Here is a 20,732-nt window from a genome sequence, read left to right on the forward strand (position 1 = left end):
GCAGCATCTCCAGCAAAGTTTGAACATTATCATGGACTCACCATTCCGAGTCGGCCCACAGCTCCAGGAATGAGAGACCCTCCCTCATTCGTCCCATGACTTCCAGGGGTACCTTTGTGAAGCTGACGGTATTGACCACCCTGGATATAGAACCCAAGTCTCTGAGCACAATGGAGATGAGTAGAGCCCATTCCAAGCATCCTGAATCTATCATTATCTGCAGCAAATGTCTAACAAAAAAAAGAGAAAGGACAAACTTACTTCAATCATATTGCATTCTATCCGTTTAGGTTAAAATCAGTAAGGAAATAACGATCTATAAACAGTGCAGAGTTTATGTCTGATCATAACTACCAATAAATTCTTAACAGCTACAATGGAGTCACCATGTTGGCATGCTGTCAATCATATCCTCTGATATGAATATACCCTGATATGAATATACCATACATCAAGTTATAACTAATGTCCCTCCCCAATAATTTTTTCTATTAACCTCTTCCTCCCAAGTACTCACTATTGTCATCTTCCTCTGTTCCTCTCACATCCTTCCCAACTTCTCCAGGCTATCCTTCTATTTATATCTGAATCTATTTATATCTTCTCCACCATATCCTCCCCATCTTAACCTCCCATAATACTTTTTCATAAACCCCCTCATATCCTTCTCCTCACAACCTATGTTTTTTTTATCATCTCCATCATATCCTTTTTACAGATAGTAGTTTCGCAACTGTTTTTTCCACATCCATATCCACTCCAGCCTATCCTCTCCAGCTCATCCTTTCTCATCTTCACATCCCTCCCAGTCGTATCCTTCCTATATACTTTCTGTTATTCTCCACATCATATCCCCCACATGAATAAATGTTTTCATAAATCTCTCTATCATAAATCTCCTCCTGATCTACATCCTCCCATACAAGATTGGGATTCCACCCTCAAATCCTCCCCTATTGCAAAGTTTCTACACAACAAGCACGACAGGAAATATAAACAAATATCAGAGGGAAATTAACCCAGCCTATTATTCACTGACCTCAATTCGCTTTCTGACTGAGGTGGACCCGTCTTGGAGACCTCTATATAAAACTGTTGGAGTTCTGCGACACCGATGCTATTATTCCAGAAACTGTCGTCTAAAAGAGTCTCCACGTCACCGTCAAAAGTCGAGCTGCTCTCAGAGGGTTCCATCGTTCCAAAACTGGGTGTGTCATCTGAGCCTTTGAGAAGTAGAAAGTTAGTTAGTAAACGTTCTTGGTTTCCAGGCCATCACTTTCTTACTCGTTCAACATAGCGTGTGCCAAAGAGCATGTAACTACCATAACTATCCTGTACACTTACTCCACACCCCATCCCTACTTCCGTCCTCCGTCCCCCCTCCCACCCTCCCTCCTCTTTGCAGTAGTTTTGGTGATATAACCTGCTGCCATAACTTGCTGTTTAATTAGTGGTTAGCTTGTCGTAAGTATCTGTCACATTTCAAGCACAAGTAGGAATAATGTGTTTATAACACAAACCTACGCCTACAGGATAATCCTACATGATGCATAATGCCCCACTCTAAACTTGCATATATATGAAGCTGGGCTGAACTTTCTATTGAAGGAACTAGTAAGTAATTAAGAAAGTAATTAATTTTAAATGCTAATAGGTAATTAAAAGTATCCATTGGGCAGGGGAAATTACCACTTGAAAGCATTCCTAGCATTGTCAGAAGTTACATATTACTTTCAAATTACTTTTGAAAAAAATTACTTGCAAAGTGATCAGTAAACTGCTGTACTTGTTACATGTGAGTTTATTACTTACCTTTAGTGGATAACTGGTGAAGGGCCACCTCTTGTGATTTAGCATCTTCGCTGGAGAGGACTGAGAGAAGGCTCTGAGGGCGCTCTAGCCTCAAGTTGGATGGTCTCGACGGGTAGGTTTTACCGTCTACCGTCTCCGGGTTCATTTCCGGGTGATTTATCAGTGTCTCTCCATTCACATGCGTGTCAAAAGAGGTGTTGATGGATAAAACGCCAAAATCTAGCAGAGACGTCGAAACAGATGAAAACATTTGTCATCTTTTGGCTACTAAAGTTTTGTGGTTATGCAATGGTTAAGGACAGAACCTTATTTTATTTATGTTTTGAAACTTTAGAAATCAAAACTTATTTAGTCACTTGTAATACTTTATTGAAAAGTGGGTTATTCATTAAGCCAAAGCCTGGCTTCCTTTGAACCCCCCCACCTACAAATAGCCTCTCATGCAAAGGGGTTACCATGGTAACAAGAAACTTTCACACCATTGCTAAAATAATGAAACAACCAGCACTAGCAGCCCACCCCTCTCCCCCCACCTCTCCTCCAAATTATTGTAAATTTGCTGTTATATCAGTTAAAAAGTGAACCAAAAAGATAACAGCCAACTCACTCATATTCTTCAGTGATGTTTTCGCCAGTGGGACATCTCCGAGCTCAGGATACGGCCACGAAAAGTCTTCATGGAGTTTCTTGATTGCGGTCACAAAATCTTCAACTTTACCCACTCTGATACTGTACGAGCAAAACCAAAAAGTGCCAATTAATATCGTAATACGTCACAAAAACTCTGCCACTGCTTTTGGCATTCAACAACCTCTGTTCCTGCTCAATGATCCTCATACAACCATACCTTACTGTTTTCTCTTGTATCTTTTCTTTTGTTTGAGAGCAATTAAGACCGATGCCAAATTATAAAATTGATCGACTTCATAAGCACATAATAGTAAGGATATCATTTTACATGTAAATGAGTAACTGCAAACTCTAAAAATTGAAAACAAATTTCTAAATAAGTATTTTTTGGGCTAGAACGGGACCATATCTTAGCTACTGTTGCCAATCAGAAGACACGGTTCCTTGCTTACTGTTCAACATATTCATGAAATAAGTTGCAATTGACTAGTCCCACCTTAACATCACCACATTTAAAACAAAATGACAACATGATGTCCTTAGTTTACAATTTAGCCAAATTTTGTTTTATAAAAAAGAGTTCCAAACCAGTTGATATTTCCTGTATGATGTGTAAAAATTATTCAACAATTTTATTTTGAGTTCCTTGTGAGCTGTATATGATCCCTGAGCCTCTCCTCGTGCGTTATACAAAAGGAAATTGTTATACCCGGTTTTCAAGTACCTATACACATACATGCCAACACAAATGACAGAGCTTGGCTTCAAGAACCATCCAGCCTTTAAAGTTAAGCCCTTACAAGGAAACTCCTTTGCTCTCACCTCTCTTTCCTAAGCCACTCTGTCAGTTTGAAGTCAACATGAGCAGCAAACATGCCCAAGTCCCTGATTCTTTGGTTAGAGAAGAGTTTCCGTGCGTGTCTCTTCAAGATTATGTCCATGTAATACTCGTCCGCCGTTTGTTCATCTTCTTCGGGGATGGACATGGCCTGCTTCACGCTAGGCCTGAAACAAAAAAACAATCACTGAGTTGGTGACGGTATGTATCTGGATATGTAATTGGATGCCCAAAGACTAAAAGTTTCATCTACTTTACCTTTCAAATTGCATGTAAACAGATGTGTTTTTTTCGAATTCCTTTAAATGATAACAGGAAACTTTCTAACATATTTGATCAAGTTTACTGAGAGGGTTTTCGTAACTGTCGAACATTTCATCCAGTCTATAAAAAAAGACGAATGCGAGAGGTGTTGACTACTGACCTTTTGGGTTTAGGTCCATCGGGTTTGTCGACAGGTTTGTTAGGATTTGGATGAGGCGAGACGGGGTAGTAATAGTTGGGGTTGGGTACGGGCGGCGGAGTTCTCACTGGATCAACGTCCCCCGGCCCGATGGATCGCAGGAATCTCAAGATATCTCGACACAACTGCCACTCGCAATTCTCCAAGGCGGCATCCAACAGTAGAGTGGCATGCTGGTAAAATGAACAGAAGGAATGTCTTTGCAATCGGATGCGTCGGATTACATGGATGAAATTAGGGTATAAGACATAACTTAGATATTACAAATAAATACAAAAAAAGTGCATGTGTTAATAAATGTGTGACAGTTTACACACTTCTCACAGGTACCCAAATGGGATTATTAACTATTTTACTTTCATTTACCTTTGAACCTTTGAACACACATACCAGTGCTATCGTGAAGAGGTGAAAAGGCAATGGCATTAGGAGCAACGAAACCAAAGCTCTAGGAAGTTATGAGGTTGGATGGCCGGCTGGCTTTGGGTTATTCATACAGGAGAAACCCACAATTTGCCAATCTGAAATGAACTTCCAAATTGTTAAAAATCCCAAAATGAGCTAAAACTGTAAATTGGATAGCTTCCTGGACTAGTTTAAGTTACTAGAGATTCAGCTTCTCCTGCATTCATACTGTGGCTGCTAAATAATAGCACAAACTGAGCACCTTCCAGGCCCAATATTATTATAGCTTTTGACACTTTTTCTATTCTTGGGATGACGAGATTTCATAAACTTGAGTGATTTGATGAGAATTAACTCACATGTCTGCTAACCCTGACCGTCTCCAAGTTTTGTATGATGATGAGATAAGAGGCCGCTGTGTGGAGAGAACCACTCGACAGACATTGCTGTATGGAAGAAAGACGACAACAGAAATTAGGAAATAAATGACGAACGGAACAAAGATATGATGTACAGATCTACACAATGGAACAGTTCTTTGAGGTTATTTGTGTTCTTAAAAGAGCAAAGAATATATCATAGCTACTGCACTCTGCCAACTGAGTTATCCAGCCGTCACTTGGGTGGATATTCCTAATTCCCCGAAATCATTGGGGGCGAGGGGTGGAGTGACAAAACCCACAGTATTATGCAAGGGGTGTAGTGACAAAACCCACAGTATTGTGCGAGAGGGGGAGCGACAAAACCCACAGTAATGTGCAAGGGGTGGAGTATCAAACCCTCAGTATTGTGCAAGCAGTGGAGTGACAGAACCCACACTATTGTGCGAGGGGTGGAGTGACTTAACCCACAGTATTGTGCATATACCATGTAATGAAATACAGTACACATGGAAGAGTGCTATTAAGAGCATTCAACCTACACTTTTATACGTTATCATATATTGTGCATATGATTAGAAAGCTTTACCTCAAAGAGTTGTTGAGGACTGCCAACCGAGGCAAAGAGGTACCCCCAGAGAGCTATTTCAGTCTTTCTGGCACAATGGACGACAGTTTCAAGATATTCTGGAAATTCTTGGATGAAAGCAATTACCCTGGGCAAGAGGGCATCTATGGGTATAAACAAAGAAAGAAAATAAAGCATATCCTAATCCATACAAGCATGCCTGTCTAACATCCTCTGTTTTCCCCTACAAATGGAATGCAATTTAAATGACAATATTAGTCCATTACTGTCACTATTCCCTTGAAGAAAAATCAATAATAAAGAACCAAAAATACAGAAATAAACAGCATGCAAACTGATAATGCAATCCTCTACATGCATTATTGACTCATCCATTTTGACATTTGCAGAATCAAATGGCCAAGCACAAATCAAAGCAATGTGTGTGAATTTTGTGAATTTTTTTTTGTAGAAATTGGCCAATTTTTCCACAAGTGAAGGAAAGCAAGGCAGAAAATGATAGAACTACTAGCACACAGTGTGGAGGGCACAACCTATTGGCATAATGTTATGATTTGTACATTAGGAAATACACAAGGTTAGTTTAATTATCTGGGATAGGCTCTGATGCTCACTGACTTGAATGGCCTAATGTTATGATTAGTATGTAAGGCTATATATAAATCATTGTACCTCTACACAAGGTTAGTTTATTACCTGGTATAGGTTCTGATGCTGTGGCCTCCTCCTCCAAAACCTCATGCAGCATCAGCTCCAAGACGTGAGGAAAATAAGGCAGAGACGTACAACTACTGGCAATCTGGAGGGCATGAATACCCAAACTGGAAACAAGAGAGAGAATTTATAATACTTCTAAATCATTATACATGCCTCATATCTCTTGAAGATTATTTCATTTAAAGTAACGGACAAAACTTCTAAGAGCAAGAACATACCTAATAACTATCTAGTGATTTATGACGATGTCATAGATTTGTTTAATTTTCCTCCCTAGTAACAGAGCAAGTGATCATGTGTCCCACTCTCCACTCAACCCCCCCTCCCCTCCCCCTCCCTCTCTTTATTCCCCACATTACATCTATTCTCTTTCCTAACTTGCCAATGTCTTTCCCATTCTCAGTTTATCCCTTCTAATACAGAAAAATTCATTCTGATGGGTGTGTGGTCAAGCAATGCTCAAACTACTCTAGTATCTCAATATGATATGGATTGTACACCAATTTGCCCTTGATCACACTGTTAAAAGATTTAGCCTTTAGCTGCGGTTCATTGTTGAAACGACCAGTTATAACAGGTTCACATGTGATCATGTAAAAGTGGTGACGATTGTACCCTCTTTAAATAATCAAGCTCACAGCTAACACTACTTTCACATATTAAAAATATACCAAGCAAGAAACTGTAATTTTGGTAACTTACTTTCTTCTTAACAGCTGACGGAGAATGTGATGCAAATAAACTTGTGTCTGGAGATGAAAGATGATACTGCAAATTATACTTTCAAATTCACACTAAATGCAGCAGATAAGTCAAATTTCAAGCTAACAACCTGTAGTAGAAGAAACTATGCCTGGCCTAATTTACATATTAGATACAAGGCTGGTATTGATATCACAACAGGATCCAATGCTAATTTGGACATGGCTGCATCACTTTGAGTTAGTAATTTGTGACAACAGACGGAATTCTGTAAGGAACAAATAAGGGTTGTATGATTTAAGTAATGAAAGTTAGTAGTTGAAAAATATCGAAGCCAAATATCTATTTGAGAATCTTGAATGAACTTCATCAACGGTTGTTAAGTCACACCATAGTCTTGGAAAGCATGAACTTAGCAGATGAATTGAATAAAAACAAACTAAGAAGTGACTCAGCCTGGGTTGAAGAGGCTGAAAAACAACTTGAGGAATTCAGGATGGCCAAAAAACATGTTTGTAAATAACATTTTCATTTCCTCTGAGTAGATGTCTCATAAATGGCTTTTTTCATATCTACTTTAGGAAGAGATTGTCATCTCTACGCCAAGAAGATGCTCTCATCTCATCTCTTGTATCTTCACTTACTGTTCTTTCTAAAGTTGTAAACGGCAAGAATGTGCATGAATTACTACTGGACTCAAAGCCTGGAGTTAAGATGGCATCTAGGTGAATGGTGTCTGTGGCCGACCCCAAAACCACTGCATCTTCAAACAAGACAGCTGGTGAAGAAAAAAAAAAGTTGACTCCTTGGTAAAAGGTATCTAATAGTCACCTTAAAAGAATTCAACTCATAAAGATTTGAGTGCACCTTTCTAACCAGAAGCGACCATTCTCAATAATATTTCTTTTATAATTTGGAGAGGAAAGAAAACAAATTGAAGTAGCTTAAAATGTCAATTAAAGGAATTGCTGTGTTGCCAAAGTCAACTTGTCTCTGAAATCTCTAAAATTGCAACTTTCCTGAGCTTCTAAAACTATTCCAATTTACCCTTGCCCCAATGCAGGGGACAGTTCCGTAGTCTTCTTCAAAACAGAACCAAAAAGTTATTATCCATCAAGAATACAGGCTGTTGTAACTTTGTACACCTCTAACTGTTTGTAACCTTAGATGGTATCGTTGCTATCTATAGACAGTATTTCTGGTCCCATTGAAGGTGACCTTAATTGATAGGAGAGATATCTTCATGTAGATGTCTGTGTAAAGAAAACCCTACCTCCATATTTAGGTAATGTTGCTTAAATCCTGACATTTTCTTTGCTTCTTGTTTCTGCCACCACTTTCTTAACCTTTTGAATAAATCTTTTGACTACTTACCTAATGGATAGATTCTGATTTGGAATGGCAACATAATTCTCTTTGACAAAAAGCTGTGGTGTTGATTCTCTCCCTCTTGAGGAAACAGCGGTAACCAGACCTGAACAGCAGGAAGAAAACGATCGCAGAGTTGAAAGTGTACTTAAAGGAGAAGCGTTGACACAAATCCTGTACCCTTTACCTAATTTACAGAGACACTGTTCATGCTCTTCAGATTTAACAAAGTACTCTGTCTTTTCTGGTGAGAAGTCAAGTCTTCCAATCATGGCCACAATGGTGAGATAGTTGAAGCTAAGGAACCCTTTTCCCAAAAAAGCCACACATACTATTTTGGAGTACTTATGATATAGATAATGGGCTAGGCAGTATATCAGTTTCAACCATATCAATTTTCAGTGTAATTTTAACAGGTAATGCTGGGAATCGTTCGGGTACATGTACTGGTATGTAACACAACATGCATTGTCATGCCTCCCATTAGTAAATGTACATCTGTGTGTTAATATCTAGAGTATGCACAGTTATTTCCTTCTTACCTTCATACCACTAGCACCACAACCCAACCAGAGGGCTTCCATGAGATGAGGTTTGTCTTTGCTAGACTTGGCCGTAGCCCACATACATTCGACAGCCGATGCCAGGACCACCGGAGCACAGAATGACATCTGTTGATAACATTCAAATGTTCAAAAAGATGTTATTATGGGATACATTTAGGAAATCTCATACATTGAATTTGCTGGCTAACAGTGTTCAAGTTTAATACCAGAAACACTTACAAAGATATACATGCCTCAGCTGTCATCGTACTTATTGTAACTATCATTGAGACTTATTTATTTCTCTCGTATGTCATATGAACTCAAAGATATTTGTTGCTGGTATCATTGAAAATACTTCATACTACACTGTATACAAGGCAAAAACCAATTACCTAGTGTCTCCTGAATGCAACTAGCCATTGATAGTTTAGTTTAGCTATACAGTCTTGAATCAACACTGAAGCCTTCTCGCACAATGTTTTAAAAACGATAAACCACTGCTCATGCACAAACAAGCACTTCACACCAGAGTGAACCACAGTACACCTCACTGCAGGATTCAAACCAGCAATGGAACCAACAGTCAAACCTGCAATCCAACCTGCAAGTCCATAGCCTTTAACCACAACGCTCTCTCGCACAAATGTACAGCACTGAGTGTTATACCTCTGAGTGATTTTTCCTCCTATCTAGTTGATGATTCCCTGTGTTTGGTCTATCTCTCTGTAGCATTAGTATTCTCCCTGCAGTATTGATGACTAAACTCTCGACATCTTTTATTTGCTTCCCCTCTGATGGTTTGGCTGTATTTTCAAAAGCAAAAAGGTGGAGAGAATGAATCTGAATGATCCTGTATAATAGACACCTCCTACGTGGAAAACACAAACAGCAAAATTCGTTCGTGTCTCGATGTGACGCAAGACTTAAAAGAGGAAATGCGGTTTCCATAACAACTGTAGTTGCTCAAGTCTGTCTGAAGGTATCAAATAATAGAAAAGGAAAAACTATTTCGCCAAATTCGGAACCAAAAATCTGGTAATTGCATTGTATCCACATGACTCTTCTCATTTACTCATGTCCTGTCTCTCGTTTCTCTTTAATACACTTTAATACACTTTCATACACTTTAATACGCTTTAATACACTTTAATGTATAGTCTGATGGATGATGAACCAGCCCTTCAAAGTATATGGAAAGGCTGATTGTCACAAAAAAGGATACCTCTAATAACAACAGTTTTGTCTTCATTGATGGGACACGATATCTGAACAAATGCAACAAATAATAAAACAAACAAACCAACCAACCAAACAAAGGAAATGAACGTTTACCTGTTTCTGATCTGAGAGAGGTAAGCATCAATGAGACCATACAGCTTGCACTGGGAACAAAGTTGACCAGAGATAACCCCTGAATCCTCACTAAGCTAGCTACTGGAGCTGCAAAAACAATACCGACACATGCATACAAAATAAGGTATGGTATCATAACAGTAGCGATCATACAATATTATACAACACCTAATTATATTCCGGCCATTTGATTGGTCAATTGCTCGTCGATTGCATGCAAAATCCGCTCTATTGCACTCTATGAAATAGAACCATGTGTTATACTTTTTTGATAGCACTTTTTTCAATGGTAAGAGAGCAGAGAAACCTGTCTGTTCAAAACAATCTGTTGCATGAGTGCATTTTACATCCAATTATATCCAAATTTGAAGGTGTTGTATAAAACAAATAATAAATGGTTTCCATTCGTTGAAAGATGTAATTTGTTCCATTCAACTCGGCTGCGCCTCGTTGAATGGAACATTCCATCTTTCAACTCATGAAATATTTGCACTATTGCACTAATAACCATTTATTATTTGTATAATGATCCCTTGAAAAGTTGTGCAAGCGAATCCCTTGTCGGAACAGAGGGGCACGGGGGGTAGCTGTGGTGTTTTTAAGGCAGTATCTTTGCAACACATGGATGTCTTACAATCTATCAAAAGAACTGTCCTAGGTGTGTGAAACTGTTGGAATGTACCACACAAATGCCTAACTTCATGTCAGCAAATCTTTCCGCTACACTTTGTTTCTTCTTCTTTGAATTATAAAGTTGCAGAAAACCTCAAATGGACTATACTTTGCTCTACCTGATCCATAAAGATACTTAAACTTCCAGAAGTAATACCTTAGACTTTAATACACCATTCCATTTTTGCTTTCAGATTTTTTTACCAATTTTTAAATGTACCCGACTCTGCTATCCACCAAAGTGTCTGCAAACAAATGACCCACGGAATATGGTTTCTGGACAATTTAGTGACTCTTACGATCAAAACTAAGGCCAACCTTCTTTTTAGTTCGCATCATCGTTTCTCACACAAGATAAGAGAATATTGTGTTCACTGACGTATAGAGCCAAATCTGACAATGACAAGACCAATTATCAGTTCTAAACTGCAGGTAGACCTTCTTGTCGACTTTATATTAAGGTACAGCAGAATTGAAGACAGCTAATTGAAACATCAAACATTATTCAATTTGTTTCGCCAATCTGATGATAGAGCTAAAAGAGGAAGCATTGTGGTGAGTAATGATTGGGTGTGGTGAATGGATTTGAAAAGAGAAAAAACCAAGAAGTAAACATAAGGCCAGGAAATAGCAACACCTCATTTACTACATTACTAATTTTCACAATAAATCTGCCACTACTTCTCCACATCAATATAAATCATTTCTTGGAGGCTGGACAAGGGGTAAGAGGGGGGGGGGGGGGGTTTTCAAGTGACAAAAGGAAATAAATGTAGTTTTTGGGTGTATGATGAGTTTGAGGCAAACATTGACAAGTTCCCTGTTGCTGTAGACAAGTTTAAAATACACCAGACATTGTATCAGGTTTGAAACAAAAATTCCCCAAGAGATGTTAGAGATGTTACCATCACCTTGCTTGTTGACACATTCAAGGGAAAGAAAGATTTAATCCTGAAGAAGATCCTAGACTTTTCAACAAGGCAGTTAAAAGTTGAAAGAAAACTGATTACATAGAGTGTTTGTCAGACATGAAAGTTTCTCCAACCAGTACACAGAAGACCCATAGAGATATGTGCAGTGAGGGAATCCCCTATTTTCAAATAGTGTTATTAAAATGTAAAATCATTCTTGAAAACTGAAAAATATTTGTACAGTGACATTTGGGGTTAGAATACACTTCCCACAAAAAGATTGTTTACATGAGGCAGTGCATTAACCAGAAGCAATCTTTGATGTTATTCGGGGAAAATGTTGTTTTTTCGAGGGTAAAGCAAGGAAAATGATAAAACCTGAGGCGATGAGTAAGCCAGCAGCGTCTGATTCCAGGAAGACGGTTAAGGAAATGAGTTAGCATCACTTCCACAGCGTGGATACCGGCTTATGCCCTTAAAACCACACTGTGTATCATACCTGTATCAACATGACCCTTGACCCCACTGCGGCTGTCGCCACTGCCGTTAGGGTAAGAGCTTGCATTGAAAACCCCAGTCAGGCATGCCAAACTGTCCAGGTACTCACTTGCGGCCGAGTCCCGCCTCTCCATCTTGAAAATGGATATGTGACAGTCTGAACAGAAGGTGATGAGGTAGTCCTTGAACACGTTGAGTAAAAGCACGGGGAAGGGTACTTTGAGAATGAAAGCAAAGGCGTTGTCTAGATTCGTCACCCTGGGGTACAACCTTATCTGTAAATGGGGGTAAACAAAAAAATTAACAAATAAAATAGCTTGAAATATAAATGAAGATGAATATGCATTTAAGTACAACTTGTCAAGTCTCCATGCAAAAGTGCACCATTCATACTCTTGATTCACAACTTCCAAAAAGAAAAATGGCAAATTTTTGGAATAAAAGTTATAGAGGGCCAGACTTTTTTTTTTATTATAGCAACATCTTCTTCAGAGGCAGAAGAAAAACATGGCAATGTTTGAACTTCTTTTTTTTTGAGGGGGGGGGGGGGGTAAGATCTCACACAAGTAAACTTATGGTCTTTTATCAAGTTTTCATTTACAGGAAAAAACATTGTGTGGGTTTTCATATTCTTTTTCATTTCATTTCATTACATTTCATGTCATTGTTTCATCTCATTTTTTTGTCATTTCATTTTTTGTCATTTTTTTCATTTGCAGGAAAATTGTTTCTCCCTACGCTGCACTAACGACTAGTTGACACCTCTAAAGGAATAGTTATCAAATGCTAATATACCTTCCATTTACCCTGACATGCTCCTCTTCTTTGTCTTTATTTCTTTCATTCTTTCATTTTTTTTTGGTTTGTTTGATTGAGGTTAAAATAGGGTGTGTAATGCTCTCTACACATGGTCGTAAATGCTTGATGAATTCGTATCATGGTGTTGTTACAATTAACATTTATTTCTACATTAATTTCAAAACTCCCAACCTATCCTTATTCCCTTTTCAGTTTGGATGACACTAGCCATTCCGTCCTCTCCACGTGTGTCCTCGTATCTAAAGCATTTAAAAATAAATGGCAAACGACGGCTGTATCACTCACCTCTTCCCTGTGCTCGTAGTGGTTATAACAAGCGCAGACGATGAAATCCCTCCACCAGGCTAGTCCTCCCGTCACAGACATGTCCTTCTCTTGGGTGATGTTACCAAAGAGCTTCCATCTCTTCGTAAACAAGGCACAGTGAGCGAATCCATACTGACCTGCTACCGCTATACAGTGGCCTGACTTGTCCACGACAGAGAACTGATCAAACAAAAATATATTGAAAATTTAAATGAAAAATTTACCAACTTGGTAGGGGCTGCCATGTTTGTTATTCGATTCAACCTTACTCTTATGTTCAATCTGTTCTACCAGAGGTTACCGTGGTAACCGTGTTTGGAGATGTGTCATCAATAGTATGTTGGTCTGTTCGTCCATTGGTCTTCCCATTTGTAACTGTTGCCCGGCTTATTAAACTAACCCTCACAAATCTATGCTGAATTATTCTGAGCTAAAGAAGTGACTCGATGTTACTTTCTTTTCACTGTATGCAATTGACAGTCTCAAGTTAAACATAAGTCAAAAAATTAGTTTTACCCTTGAAAGTTGAAACAAATAAGTAAATAAATGAAAAATCAATCAATCAATTAATATGTCTACTGTAGCAGATACTGGGACATAACCAGAATTATTCATCTTGGGAATGTAGAAAGAAAGAGAATTCTCAGCAACAAGAATTGCTTTTTGATCCCTGGTTACACTTCTAGGCATGAGAAGAAAAAAACACATAACAGTGATTCAAAATCACACTGTGCAAAGTTTTATGAAACCAAGGCAACGCTATGTGCCATTTTTTCTGTAACATTCTATCGATATTTACCTTCAAGGGCCAATTATTGGTCAGATAACTGTGTGGTATTTGTATGATTGACCAATGTTTGCTTCCCATCAAGGTAGAATTATTATCTCCAAATGAACCTGTGAACACAATACAATATGTAATATGCAAATGCAATCAAATATGTAAATATCATGCAATATGTGATATGTAAATACAATGAAACTGAAACAACACACTTCATTATGTAATATGTAAAAAAATGCTACAATTTACCTAATATGTAAATAAAAATATACAGCATGTAATATATACAATAACAGATGTAATACCACAATTTTATGACCTTTGATCTTACATTTTTGTTGATTTCATAAATGTCATATAACAACTGACAATCAAAGTCCAGACAAAAGTCTGTTATATTTCAATCCAAAGCCGGGTAGGCCTTGGGAAGATTATGTCACGGGGCCCCATTCTTGACAGCTGTCCATTGTCTTTTATCATATTATGCAAATGAGAACACATTCTACATCCCATTCTGCCCAGCCCCCTAATTGCGGTCAAAGCACCAGGACCGTAACATCCCTGATTCGCACTCTATCATCAGGGAATTGTTGAGAGAGACCTGAGTTTTACTTACAGAGCGAGCTCGGGGTGACGTGGTGCCTGACTGGGCTTTTACCGTCTGCTTCATCCTGTGCGCTGCATTTGACGAGGGCGTCTCCCGAATTGAGGTACAACCTATCCCCTCCTTGGAGAAATAAATGTTCATGATTGGTCTGTAATGAAGAAGAAGGACATAAACAGAAATTTCCAAGTTATACATCAGAAGACGAAGATGATCCCTTGTTTATACATATTAATAAATATCCCAAATAAATATCAATAATATAAACAATACTTATATGCTTAATTCTACTCCTTACCACAAACTGGGAGTGAGATCTTAATACTTACTAAGACTGGGTTTGTAGTGAGGGCGCTCTTCACAAAGGGCAGTTGCAACAGTTGCCCGGTCGTGTCTTGGTTAGTATCCTCACTCTGGTTATTCGTCAAACTTGCTTTGGGCTCAGTGGTGAGCCATAAATTGTACCCCTCGGGTCCCCATTCCTGGCAAAAACAGAAAAAGACACAAATCGATCGTTTAAATTACATCTGACCTGATTTTAAAGGAGAAGTGAGGTTTGTAGAACCATTGAAATAACCCCATGTAAACTCAAACAATCAGTCATTCTATTAAAAAAAAAACTGACGTTCAAAACATTGTTCAATCTTCTACCTTCCACATTTACTGAACCTAAAATGCATTCAGCATTTCAGTTTTGATAGAAAGTTTATCACTGCTAATTGCAAGATATAATTTGCATAAATCTATATTTTTTTTTCCATTTTATGCAGCAAATGCACAGTTGGCCAAGTATTTCACTGTACCTTACAAGATACATTTTTCTCTGGATTTTTTGTTTCTAATCTAGAGTTTTGGTGTACTCTGAGAGTGCTCATAAATATTATATAGTGTTGGTTTTGATATTTTTTTTTCATGTGGTTGGTGGCTGGTGTGAGGGAGGGGGGGGGTTGTGCCATGCATTTGCATCTCCTAATATTACTATCTTTCCTTAGCCGCTTACACAACTCATGTAGATGAAAGGAATGTCAAAATTGAGCCCCCTTTCTACTCTACCTTGATTCAACATCACAATTTTACACCATCATCTGCAGAGCCTCTGATTAGCCTCTTTCAAAGAGCACACTGCACATAGAACACTTTCCACCAAAAATCTCACCTGGCTAACCTTGTTACGATTAAGATTTATGGAAATGGGGTTAATAAATTTCATACTCTCAACTTATACTGACAGTATGAACAACAGAGCATACTGTAGACAGTTCTGTTCAGTACAAAGTAGAATTTATACAGAAACTTAGACTCATTCAAGTTATGCAACATCCTTTAGTTAAAGGACTTTACTTCATTAATTCCATGGTTTCCACTAAACAAAAAATGTTTCCTCTGCTCAATAGTGGGCAATGGCACACAAATTATGAGATCCAAGCAAATTCCCTTTTTGAGATGTCTATAAAGAAAATTTAACAGTTTGACTTCTGACAACCTGAATGACCTTTGGCCTCCACTAAATGCAATAGGCTTCATGTATTCACTATGGCGCAACTACATGTCATTGAGATATGGTACAAGTTTTGACCTGCAATGACCTTGCCCCTCCAACAGAAACAACAGGGTTCAGTATGGGGCATTCATAATTTCCATCCAGAGTTTCACCCAATGGATTGACACATATATACACACACAAACACACACACATATACACAATAGCAAAAGTTACAATTTTACATCAAAACCAATAACACATGATTTAATACTTTGATTTCACAATAAAATTCTTGCTAACAATTTTGTAAATACTCAGCAGTAGTAATTAAGTGAATTGAATTCAGGCTCAATTCAACACTGACAGAATATAGAACAAATTTATCTGCTTTTTTTCTCTTTTTTTAACTTTCTTTGGAGCATGCAAAACAGTACTCTGGGTAAAACTTCTACAAGATAGAGAAACTGATGGATTTATGACAGAACTAATGCCTTTTTGATAACGTGATGGAGACACCCACATAGCCGTAATCTATCCACGCTTGTCACACTTTGTAAACAAAACATCTCCTGAAAATGTTTACACCGTGACAAGGAGAGTGGGAAAACGAGTCTGGGTTTATAGGAGGAAGGAAATATCTTGTCGGAGGAAATTCAAGATGACAATTAATCAAAGACAGACATTAAATGAGCTGTGGATTATGTATTGTTTGAATCGTTTTCAAAGATGCTCGGGTTTAACTACTAGGACTGATCTACATGTAGATAATTGTCTCTGGATGACTACGATCTATCAATACCAAAGAAGGCAAGGCAAGTAAAAAAAATGGGAAAATATTTAGGGTTCAACTTTTCTGTGTAGCAGATTGCACGGCTATGATATTTGTTTGTTTTGAGTGTTTTTGATATTTATTGGTGTTAAATTCAAACATTTCTAACACTGCTCTGTGTTAACTGGGTCGAGCAGAGTTAATGAATCATTCCCTACCATACTTCTGACCTAGAAATAATGAATCATTCCTTACCATACTTCTGATATATAAAGCTTCTGTTGGTTTCCCGAAAAATGAGGTCCTGCAAAGAAAAAATGGGGGAAGAAAAAGTATAAATGAAATCAGTCATCTCTGTCTCTGAACCAGTTTGTAGCCCTGAATGTTTGAAAACACGCTGTTTTCGTTTCCTGGTAAACACAACAACAAAACGTTTGAGAGAAATGTCTTGCATTTTAAAGAAACCAAAGTGTTTTGTCATGAAGCTGGAATTGACCCCAACCACTACAATTACCCCCTCCCTCTGTCAAAAAGCATCCTGGAGGTTTGGTCTCCCCCTTCCAAACAAGATTTCCAGAGAAACATTCCCTACCCTAACCTCCCCAGCTAGGCTCTCCAAAGATATGCCCCCCCCCCATATCAATCCCCCTGCCAATACAGAGGAAAGCTTATCATCACAGAGGTCAACATGTTTCATTTCAAAATACACTAAAATTCACGGAATATGCATTGCGATAAGCAAACTATCCAGCTAGTTGTTAAACGAACCGGAATGCAATTACTGACTTACCGGAAGTCACTGCCGAGAGTGCATAATAATAAAGCACCAAAAACACTCCAAAGTGAGAAGCCTCCATTTTGCCAAGAGAGTACTAATGCGCTACTGTCTGGGGTCCACCTGAGACCTGTCACAGGACCAGCACCTCTACACCCCTCTAAAGATGATCCAAAACGGGGACGAATGTCAACAAAAACAGAGAGTAAAATGAGAGTGCTAAGATCGTGAGGAGACAGGTTAAGGGCTGATTTAATTTTAATCTAGCAAAGTGAGATAGTATACAAATAATGAATGGTTGTGAGTGCAATAGTGCAAATATTTCATGAGTTGAAAGATGGAATGTTCCATTCAACGAGGCGCAGCCTCGTTGAATGGAACAAATTACATCTTTCGACGAATGAAATATTTGCACTATTGCACGAATGGAAACCATTCATTATTTGTTTTATACAACACCTTCAAATTTGGATATAATTGGATGTAAAATGCACTCATGCAACAGATTGTTTTGAACAGACAGGTTTCTCTGCTCTCTTACCATTGAAAAAAGTGCTATCAAAAAAGTATAACACATGGTTCTATTTCATAGAGTGCAATAGAGGGGATTTTGCATGCAATCGACGAGCAATTGACCAATCAAATGGCCGGAATATAATTAGGTGTTGTATAACATCAATTAAATCATGTATGCTTAAGGGGTCTATAAAGTGAAGCTAGAAAGAGGGGCAGGCTCCTTTGATGCTACCAACATTGACTACTACCTTAATTCGCAGATTAGGGGACCATCAAAACTAGCAAAGGTAAAGACTGTCACAAAATATTGTAAACATTGTAAATGGATATTCCAAACTTTTATAACACTTTGTGAAGCGGACGGAAAGGTTGCAGACTTTCGTGGTCATTCCGGCATACCTAGCAGATTGCTGTGTTAGTTTTAATAGTGTGGTAAAACCTAGCATCAATAGTTTCTCAGGAAGCAAACAATGTTGCAACATGAACTTCCAAAAGTCAGAGAAAGAAGAAACTGTTAACCTCATCAAATTTACAAACCATTCCTATCGCCCACCTCCCCCACCCCCCTCCCCTCCTTTTATTTCAGCATTTGACAAAACTACAGAACTGTATAATGAACACCCTTTGCACAGACATACCTGGAAAATCACTAGTTGACAATGTGAGGCGATGCGAGACAAGGAGGGCGCCTGTGACCTCATCGACGGTATATACAATACCCTGGCCGCTGAGGAAAGAGAAAGTGAAACCGATTCCAACCAAGCAGTATGTACATGCATTCAAGATTATTAATTGTGATAACAAGTCGTTGACATACTCTTCAATAAACCAGCTGGGTATTTATACATTACAATAGTTGTACAAATATATATATATATAGGTGGAAAACCTATGGGCTTGATTTGTAAAGCAAATACATGTTAGCCATTCTGTACATGTAAGGTATAGGAGGGACAGGCAATATAGATTCACCTAACTTCCAATGATATCATAAACAGGGTTCCATAGAAATACGTTTAAAGTGTTTCTAAATGTCAAAACAGAGATTTTTTTTTGGGGGGGGGTGCAAACATCATATAGAATTCTTCTCCTTTATCTGATCAATAGACATTTAAAACTATTACAACTATTTTGTCCTAATAAGTTGTTACCTTCAAACTTAGCAGCAGAGGAATGACACATAGAAATTAGACTAATGCTACTCTGGATGGTACATACGGTACAAAAACGATAGCTGATTACTTACTTTTCTAAGCCAAATGCGACGAGTCTATAATTAGAATTTACGGCAACACATTTAGCATGCTTCACATCCGATGCCCACACAGCACGAACATTCTGTAACAAGAAAAACAAACTAGCCAAACACTTCTAAGGGAAATATAAACTTGCTCTGGGTGAGACTGTGAATCGTTCTGGTTGAACTTTTCAGATAAAAATTGATAGGATATCCTGTTAGATGCAAAGGAAAAACAACTTTCTTTCCTTTCAGAGAACGGATTTCATATAAGAAAAAAAAACAATATCCTGTGCTTGAAGCTGTTTAAAATGCAACATGATTCTCCATTTCGGGTCTTAAAGCAGCTTTTCAATTTTAATTTTCATATTTCTTTTAATGATATTCATTGCTATAATCCCACGACAAAATAGTTCAAAAGTGGTCAACTTTTATTTCAAGTAACTTTGATAAGTTGAAGACTTTCAGGTTTTTTTTAATTTACATTTTTTTTATATTTGAGCAGTATTGATATGCAATTTTGATTTGGATAGATGAAAAGATGACGACGAAAGTGTCACGTGTCACAAATCAGTCACGGACATTAACAGAATAAATAGTTCCAATAAAGTTAACAAGCATACAAAATAATCTCCTATCAATCTACAAATATACAAAATAATAATAATACAAAATAATAACGAAATAAATCAAATAAACGCAAAAACTATATGTTCATTAGTTACTTTCAATTATTAGCATGATAAACAAAATACAATTTTTCCAATAACAAGTTTACACAATATTCTTTCAAGAAGGACTCTCTGTAGCCAAATACTCAACAGTGATGAACGGAGACCATTTTTACATCAGTATATATGCTAGATTGATTACTATAATATTCTATTCTTTCTCAGAATGTTGACAAAAAGTTATTTTTAAGAATGTCATCATGTTAATTCGGTCCTAGAATTTCGATTTCATTATCTAAACTTTAAATATTACTGACATTTTTTACTTAGTATTATATTATTACTTAGTATTAAGGAGACATTTTGATTTCACTCAAGGACACACATTTTTGCCATCCTTACTGTACCTCTGCTAATATCCCAACACACCAGTACAAAATGATTTAATAAATATTACATCCAAAACATCTCAAAACATCTCAAAACTTGGAGATTTTTTTTCTTGGTTACATGAACTCAAATCATAATAATGTAAGAATTCTACTCACCACTCTACTAAGGAGGCTGAAAAAAACAGCTACCAAAACTCAAAACAGAATAAGAAACACAAATGCTGACTCGACTTAAACAGTATATATGTCAAAAGCCTTAATATCAGATCCTGATCAAAAACAAAGAAACTAACCTTTGGCAGGAATTTTGCACTTTCGGTGGTCAGGACGGCAGCTCTTCCATCTGATAACACGGCTGCACATAAACCTAAGGTCTGACTATATTCTAAATCTACACAGTGAATCAAGGGATCGTCAAGTTGAGATTCTGTCGACCAAAAAAAAACATGCCAAGAAGAGTGGAGACATTTTTCATTTTTTTCAAGGTTAG

The 20,732-nt window shown here is 37.7% G+C and overlaps 1 protein-coding gene across 3 annotated transcripts in view; it reads right to left on the reverse strand.

Annotated features, from left to right (window-relative positions):
• LOC139974804 (guanine nucleotide exchange factor subunit RIC1-like) overlaps positions 1-20,732 on the reverse strand; it is a 46,964-nt gene that overhangs the window by 5,001 nt on the left and 21,231 nt on the right. For 2 of the 3 annotated variants that reach the window (XM_071982247.1, XM_071982240.1), the window contains exons 7-31: positions 20,536-20,669; positions 19,189-19,280; positions 18,581-18,669; positions 17,442-17,586; positions 16,907-16,955; positions 14,729-14,881; positions 14,412-14,550; positions 13,811-13,908; positions 12,991-13,191; positions 11,888-12,161; positions 9,785-9,892; positions 9,119-9,255; positions 8,447-8,575; positions 7,911-8,010; positions 7,181-7,314; positions 6,537-6,583; positions 5,814-5,938; positions 5,118-5,260; positions 4,508-4,594; positions 3,705-3,916; positions 3,265-3,447; positions 2,420-2,541; positions 1,813-2,031; positions 1,040-1,223; positions 42-230 (exon numbers count right to left, since the gene is read on the reverse strand). In XM_071982247.1, coding sequence (XP_071838348.1) covers positions 42-230; positions 1,040-1,223; positions 1,813-2,031; positions 2,420-2,541; positions 3,265-3,447; positions 3,705-3,916; positions 4,508-4,594; positions 5,118-5,260; positions 5,814-5,938; positions 6,537-6,583; positions 7,181-7,314; positions 7,911-8,010; positions 8,447-8,575; positions 9,119-9,255; positions 9,785-9,892; positions 11,888-12,161; positions 12,991-13,191; positions 13,811-13,908; positions 14,412-14,550; positions 14,729-14,881; positions 16,907-16,955; positions 17,442-17,586; positions 18,581-18,669; positions 19,189-19,280; positions 20,536-20,669 — 3,493 coding nt within the window. The remainder of the gene's footprint in view (positions 1-41; positions 231-1,039; positions 1,224-1,812; positions 2,032-2,419; positions 2,542-3,264; positions 3,448-3,704; positions 3,917-4,507; positions 4,595-5,117; positions 5,261-5,813; positions 5,939-6,536; positions 6,584-7,180; positions 7,315-7,910; positions 8,011-8,446; positions 8,576-9,118; positions 9,256-9,784; positions 9,893-11,887; positions 12,162-12,990; positions 13,192-13,810; positions 13,909-14,411; positions 14,551-14,728; positions 14,882-16,906; positions 16,956-17,441; positions 17,587-18,580; positions 18,670-19,188; positions 19,281-20,535; positions 20,670-20,732) is intronic. The other variant, XM_071982256.1, reaches the window with a different exon arrangement.

The sequence above is a fragment of the Apostichopus japonicus genome, chromosome 2 (assembly GCF_037975245.1).
Source record: "Apostichopus japonicus isolate 1M-3 chromosome 2, ASM3797524v1, whole genome shotgun sequence".
NCBI lineage: Eukaryota > Metazoa > Echinodermata > Holothuroidea > Aspidochirotida > Stichopodidae > Apostichopus > Apostichopus japonicus.